The following is a 6,855-nucleotide window of genomic DNA, read 5'->3' on the forward strand; positions in this document are numbered from 1 at the left end:
ATTTGTCCCAAATTATAAGACACAGATGTAGAAGATTTAACATATCAAAATATAATATATTTATAAAAATAAAGTTTTGCTAATGAAAATATTATCCTTCTCGTATATTTTTTTCTCTTTAATACATTCTTTTACAAATGTAATATTAAATGAATTACATTTTTAAAATTTTATATATTTTTTGAAATAATAAGATTGTAAAGTGTGTTTAATTAATTTTATTAGTATTCATAATGTTATTAGTATTCATGATCTTATTTAAAAATATCTTATAAATTAGAATGAAAGGAATATTTCCTGAAAATTTGTTCTCTTCATCAACCGCCCATGTAAAGAACGTGGTTGTTATGATTTAGAACTATTACTTAATATTATCGCAATTGCTATGAATTTTTTTTCGCTGTACCTTTGCCATTCCCATGCATGCCCTATCTTTATAAATAAGCGCCATTCATTACAGCATGAAACACCAACCTAAACAAGAAAATCACAATCCCATCATCCATCATGGCTTCCAAAAAACAACTTATTATTCTCTTTCTTTCTCTCCTCACAGTATTGTCCTTCATCATCAAGCCCTCCGATGCCGTTGATTCTCCCACAAACATCAATGGTGGCAAAATCGCTGTCTACTGGGGACAAAATAGCGAATCCGGTGAAGGCAACTTAACCGCAACATGCGACTCCGATCTCTACAACATCGTCGTCATCGCATACCTCCATGTGTCAGGAAACGACAAAGCCTTAGTATTGAGCGACCATTGTCCTGAGGGCAATTGCACAGTCCTAGCATCGGAAATCCAACATTGTCAAAGCGAAGGCATTCAAGTCTTTCTTTCCGTCGAAGTAGACAACATCGATGACCCGGAGGACCTGGCAAGCTTTCTCTATAGTGAATTTCTTAGCGGTGAATCCGGATCGGGCCCTCTCGGACTGGTGGCCTTAGACGGCATTGATCTTGCCAACCTTGATTACAGCGCTGAGTCATGGGTCGACCTTGTGAAAGCAATCAATGGTAGTGTTAAATTCTTTATATTAAATATGGTTAAAAATAATTTACTTCACCAAAATAACTTAAACTATTTGGTTAAATACATTCTAAGTTTTTTTTATAATTTATGATCGTTCTTTTAATTTTTAGATATGAGATACTCTTCATACCATGTTAAATTCTTTAGATTAAGTATGCTTAAATATAATCTACTTCATTAAAATAGCAAAAGCTATTTGGTTACATACATCCCAAACTTTATATATCCATGATCAATCCCTTAATTTCTAGATGTGTATTTTTTTATTTTTAAATCTCTAATAGGTTCAACCCAAGACAGAAAGATTTACATATCAGGAGCTCCACGTTGCGATTTCACGGGCTTCGACAGCGCAATCGCTACTGGTCTTGTGGATTATCTTTTTGTTTTATACTATGACCGGTACGCAACGTGCGAATATTTAGGAAATGGCGACTTCACAGGGCTTCTTGAATCATGGTCGACGTGGACATCCAAGGAAGGTGTAGCTGATCATACCTCTGTGTTCTTGGGCTTAGTAGCGTCAGATGACCCAAATGCAGCATCAAGTGGTTACATATCACCCGAAGATCTCAAGTCTGAGGTTCTTCCGTACGTGAAGGAATCCTCAAACTTCGGTGGAGTCATGATCTGGAACAGGTACTATGATGAGTTAACAGGTTATAGTGCTCAGATCAAGGACGATTTAGGCACTATTAAAGTTTGTGAATGTGTCCATCGTGCTTCTACGTTGAGGGGATTCAAGAGTCTCTTGGCCAAAATTCTGTAAGATGCATGGGATGTAATAATAGCTTGACATAGCTATATCTATGTCTAGCTAGCTAGCTAGGCTTGCATTTGCATGCCAGTATGAGTGTATGATCCATGCATGTTTTACTACAATCACATGTAATAATGGATATCTCTCTTTAAATAAAGATCTACTTTTATAAATCTGAGCTTTGAATAATGATTCATAAGTTCGTTCGTTCATTCTTAATTTAGATGAATAACATACAATCTCCCTTCTTTAATTTATCCCATACAAATAATTTACCTACGAAGCTATAAATAGTTTTTGATTTCCTAATATAACAAAATATTTGTGACTAGTTAGCTATCAATTTACGAAAATTTTCATCAGCAAAGCTACAAATACTATTTTATTCATAATAATTTAGAATCTTTCAAATACCATGGATATAAATATCTAGATAAAAATAATATATTGACATTTTAAATTAGGCATGCATGCCTTACTAGCAATGGATCCTCTACAACTTCAATAACATGAAGATCGTAGGTTCGAATTCCAAAATAGGTGCGAGCATGGAGATGGTGTAAGATTGGTGAAAATAAAAGAATTATTGCAATTTCGAATGAAGCATTTACATGAGTGATTAACATGGAAGGAGTTACAGTAAGAAAATTTGCTTAGAGTTAGATGTCACTGCATGCCGTTCAGTTGCCATGACAATTTGCTGCAGCAAGGCTCTCATACAAAAACCAGAATAGGAACCCGCCATGCGGTTGGCATGGCAATTTTCTCTGTTAACACAACAGCTTTGTATTTAAGTCAGATAAAAGAGGGAGGTCAGGTTTTTTCGAGGAGGCTTGGATTTTGATGCAACCTGAAGGTTTAGAGAAGACTTTGGAGAGGGGTTCGAATTTGGAGCTTGGGAGGAAGAGGAGATCATTACCCTTTGCATTTTCATTGAGTTTTCCACTACTTTTCTTCTTCTTTCTACTATGCATTTGATATTGAATGTTTGTTCAGCTAATTTTAAGATTTCTTTAGCTATATGTGTGATTGTCCTTTGATACTCTAGACTACTACAAACTCATTTGCTTAAGTTGTAGCTTGATTTATCAATTTTATTTTGTGATTACTGAATGTTTTATGTTTCAATTCTAGTTTTGCTTTGATTTACTAAGTTATTGGCCAATGTCAAGTAATATTTAGGGGGGAAAGAATAAACTTGGGAGAGGAATTTTTGTTGAATCATTAGAATTGATAGCTTAGAATTAACATAGTTAATTTGCCTTTTGGATAGAAGTGTACCTGATAACCCTTCATTTTGGATGAGGAAAAAATAAAGAGGAAAGAAAACTGAGAGGGAGAGCTCTTAACAATAATAATAAAAAAATTACTCCTTTTGATAATATCTCTTCCTAGTTTTCTCTCCTCATTTTCTTCATACTTTTCCCCTCATCGAAACCAAGCCTAATGGACCTAAGTGATTAGAAGGGAATTGAATTTAATGCACTTAACATGATTTTGGCATGGAATTGTATGTTGAGTTAGAATTGAGTAAGATTTTGAGTAATTGAAAATATTTAAGATTAATTCAAGCTAAGTATGTCCCAATTCTTACAAATGGAAATTAAAATCAATTTAACTGGTAAGTTTAGTATAATGAAGCAAATGAGGGATTAGGACTTTAGGGTACTTTCCTTGTTGTTTTCTTGAACTTATAGTGCTTCATGATTTTAGTTGCCTAGTTTTACTTGTCTACTTTTAATTTGAAACATCTATCACTATATTTTGCCTACTTAACTTAATTGAAAATTGGAATTTAATGTATATTTTTTATTTAACTTAATTCTTTATTAGAACGACTTTGGTTTACCATTAATTATATTTACTACCCATAGATTTTCGGTGTCTATTAATCTTGGTTTGCTAGAGAAGGTGGTGGTGAAAACACCCAACCTCCAACTCCCTTGAAGTCAAACCTGCTAGGAAATTAATTAGCAGGGATTCTCATCCCAATGGACTAGAAAAACAGATAGAATTCAAAGACTCTAGCTTGTCCCAAACATCTTTAACCATGGAATGATACCTCCAAAACAGATAGAATTCATTGACTCTCCACCTTTGCCCGAGGCTTCTTGTTTCCACAGGATCGAGTCCAAATATTGGCCCACAATGCGTAATGGCAAATTAATGTTGGGGTTCATCTTATTTCTCTAGGCTTTAACCTTAAAATTGACATATCTTAAAATTGACATATCTGATCAGTACACCTTACCATCTGCTAGCACCTGCAAATAACCAAGCAACGAAGAGAAGTATTGTGCCCAAAACACAAGGTCATTCCTTGAACTCGTAATATATGCAATCACGAAAAATGTGTTCCTGACTCTGTGTATCATCAAAATGCTTGGTTTTGATATGAACATAACAGTGTTTTTATTGTGATGGAAATATTTTCTAGCTTATTAATTAGTTGGATATGGCATAAATCCACCATTAAGTTGCTGTGAATTTTCAAATCCGCTTCCCAAAAAGTAAAATTTCCAATTTTTTTGGAGTCATGTTCTATTGTGAAGAAGCACCAGATACACCCAGAGACTACACAGATCGCTGAAGAATGCAGAAGTTGGAGTCCCACATCGGGACAAAGTAAAGTTGGGGAGAGGACAAGAGAGTATATAAGGAAGGGAAGGAGTACGGTTCAGACATACTTACCTGGACGGGGTCAATGGGTGATCATAAAGGTCCATGGCCTAGGCCTGGGGCTTCCATTGCACTTTGGAGGAGTCCATGCTTAAGGTCTACCTGATTGGTGGAGCCTACGTCATAATTTGTGGCAGTGGGGGCCTGCGTTCGCGCGGCCCCTATCCAATTCTAAGCCCAAAGTTTATTATTCTGGTTGAAGCTCAATAACAATATTTTGGGCCAACAGCCCACTTTCTTGAAAAAACAATCTTTAATATGTATTGGGCTCAGAGCCTAGTTAAAATGTCATGGGACCAGGTCGTCTTTGAGTGTTTTCTGCCTGCTTTCGACTTTTGCTTAGTGGGCCCAAATTATTTTGGCCTTTCTTTTATTCGTCTTGAAAAAGGTTAATTTTTTTAAACAGAAAAAAAGGGGTTAAACTTGAAATTAACGTTCATTAGTTTTAACTACTTTAATTTCAACATATTTTCTTATATTTGGAAGGTGGTTAAAAAAATCCTGATAAATGGCCTTGGATTTGGATGGGATAGAGTTTGGCCTTTTCAGTCTCATTATCACCAATAAAACATCAAGACAAGCCTTTGAAACATATAACAAAATTTACGTAAGTGTAACAACTTTGAATTAATAGTTAAAACCTCACAACCATAACACACCTTCGCTATTAATTCAACAAAGTTACGTCCTCTACATTATGCCAAATCAAGCCACATTTATAGCAAAACGAATGCATTTGTGGAATCCCCCAGCCAAATAAGTGTGAAGGTCGTGATACTCATCAAGTACCTAAAACCAAAGAATTAGAAGATGAAAAGTAATTCAGAAAAAGGTAGCAATTGGGCATGTTGTTGGCTTTTAGGGCGTCGTTATGGGACTCTAGTGTCGAAGTAGAGTTGGAGATATGCTTTGCTTTGGATGAGAGGAAGATGCAGATGATGGAATGCATGTTTACACTATACATTTAAAAATAGCAAACCTTTGTTCACAAATAAGAAAAAAAAATAGCAATTAAAGCTGAAAAGGATGTTCACAGACCATGTCCATGGCTGATGTATGCAGCATTATGCCTATTTTATCTCATATTATCAGTCTTCACAAATGCTTCACTATGTGTGTGACAACAATAATAGTGAGTTTCGATTGGCATATATTCAATGTGACAAAAGAAATTTCCATTTTTTTTAAAATTCTCATATTTAACACTTTCATTTATGCAATGGTTCAAGCAAAATGGTAATTGAAGCTCAAAATTTAAAATTTTATTATTGATACTTTTTTAAATACGTATTCATAAAGTATCATAATATTATTTTTAATTTAAAAATTTATAATTTTCAACACATATTCAACACTTCTAGATTGCAATTTGATATTTCAAATTCAATATTTCAAGAAAATTTTTAAGAAATTAAATTTTATCAAAGATTGTAATATTAAACTTTTTATTACTAAAATCTTTTTTTTATCTGCTTTTAAAGTCATAGTTTTAACTTAAAAAAAAAGTTTTAGATGTAATAGAAGAATAAAGATTACATTTTTCTTAATTACAAAAACATGAGAATGTAATCTTATGATATATAAAGTTATAAAACTTAAGCAAGTTGCAAATAGAACCTAATATAGAAGCTATTTTAGATGATAGTCAAGGAGAAAAAGATATTAATATTATACATGATAGTCGAAATAGGTGGTAGCAAGGTTGTTAAACTCATGATAGAAATGTAAACTTGGATCACAAACTTAAATCATAAACTCATAAAAGTTTACTTCTATTAATAAATAACTATTAAAAATTTATTATTAAATAATTAAAATATAAAATATGATCATAATTTAATTTAAATATATTTAAAATATAAATCATTGAAACTAAACACATCTATATTGATAAATTATCAAACAAAACATAGAAATTTTAAAATAGAGAACTTATTTTTGGTATTTTTTATTAATATAGTTCTATAATTTTTATGAACCAAATTCTTTATAATATATACTTAACTTACTCAACTAAAAAAAAAATCAATGAGCTTAACAAGTTTAACGAGGTTACATCTAGTTCAAATTTATGAATTAGTTGACAAGATTTTGTAAGTTAAAAACAAAAGCAATAAACTTGAAGGTAAACTTGTAAGTTTAATTGAGTTTGTATCTAGAGTTGGCAAGATTTTGTAGACTAAAAATGTAAAAATGTTAAACTTAAAAAATTAACTTGAAAGTTTGACAACTGTGGGCAGTAAAAAATTAGTTATAGATACAATAAAAGTATAATTAAAATTATGTTTTGCTTGGCATTACATTGTTACTATAAAGAATTATATATGTATGCTAGTTTTTGTTAAAAAAAAAAATATGTGTATGTTAATTTGGATATTTTTTAAA

At 32.4% G+C, this 6,855-nt stretch overlaps 1 protein-coding gene and 1 non-coding gene across 2 annotated transcripts; both read left to right on the top strand.

Annotated features, from left to right (window-relative positions):
• Positions 1–488: 488 nt before the first annotated feature.
• Positions 489–1,983, top strand: LOC129304963 (acidic endochitinase SE2-like). The gene is made up of 2 exons (XM_054944831.1): positions 489–1,015; positions 1,316–1,983. Exons 1-2 carry the CDS (start codon positions 508–510, stop codon positions 1,798–1,800), a joined length of 993 nt encoding a protein of 330 aa, XP_054800806.1. The 5' UTR covers positions 489–507; the 3' UTR covers positions 1,801–1,983.
• A 2,491-nt stretch (positions 1,984–4,474) lies between these two features.
• Positions 4,475–4,635, top strand: LOC129296478 (U1 spliceosomal RNA). Its single transcript, XR_008589806.1, has one exon. It is a non-coding gene; the product is annotated as a U1 spliceosomal RNA (small nuclear RNA).
• The last annotated feature ends 2,220 nt before the right edge of the window (positions 4,636–6,855 follow it).

The sequence above is a fragment of the Prosopis cineraria genome, unplaced genomic scaffold (assembly GCF_029017545.1).
Source record: "Prosopis cineraria cultivar Desert tree isolate PC_DT_omini unplaced genomic scaffold, ASM2901754v1 PC1, whole genome shotgun sequence".
NCBI lineage: Eukaryota > Viridiplantae > Streptophyta > Magnoliopsida > Fabales > Fabaceae > Prosopis > Prosopis cineraria.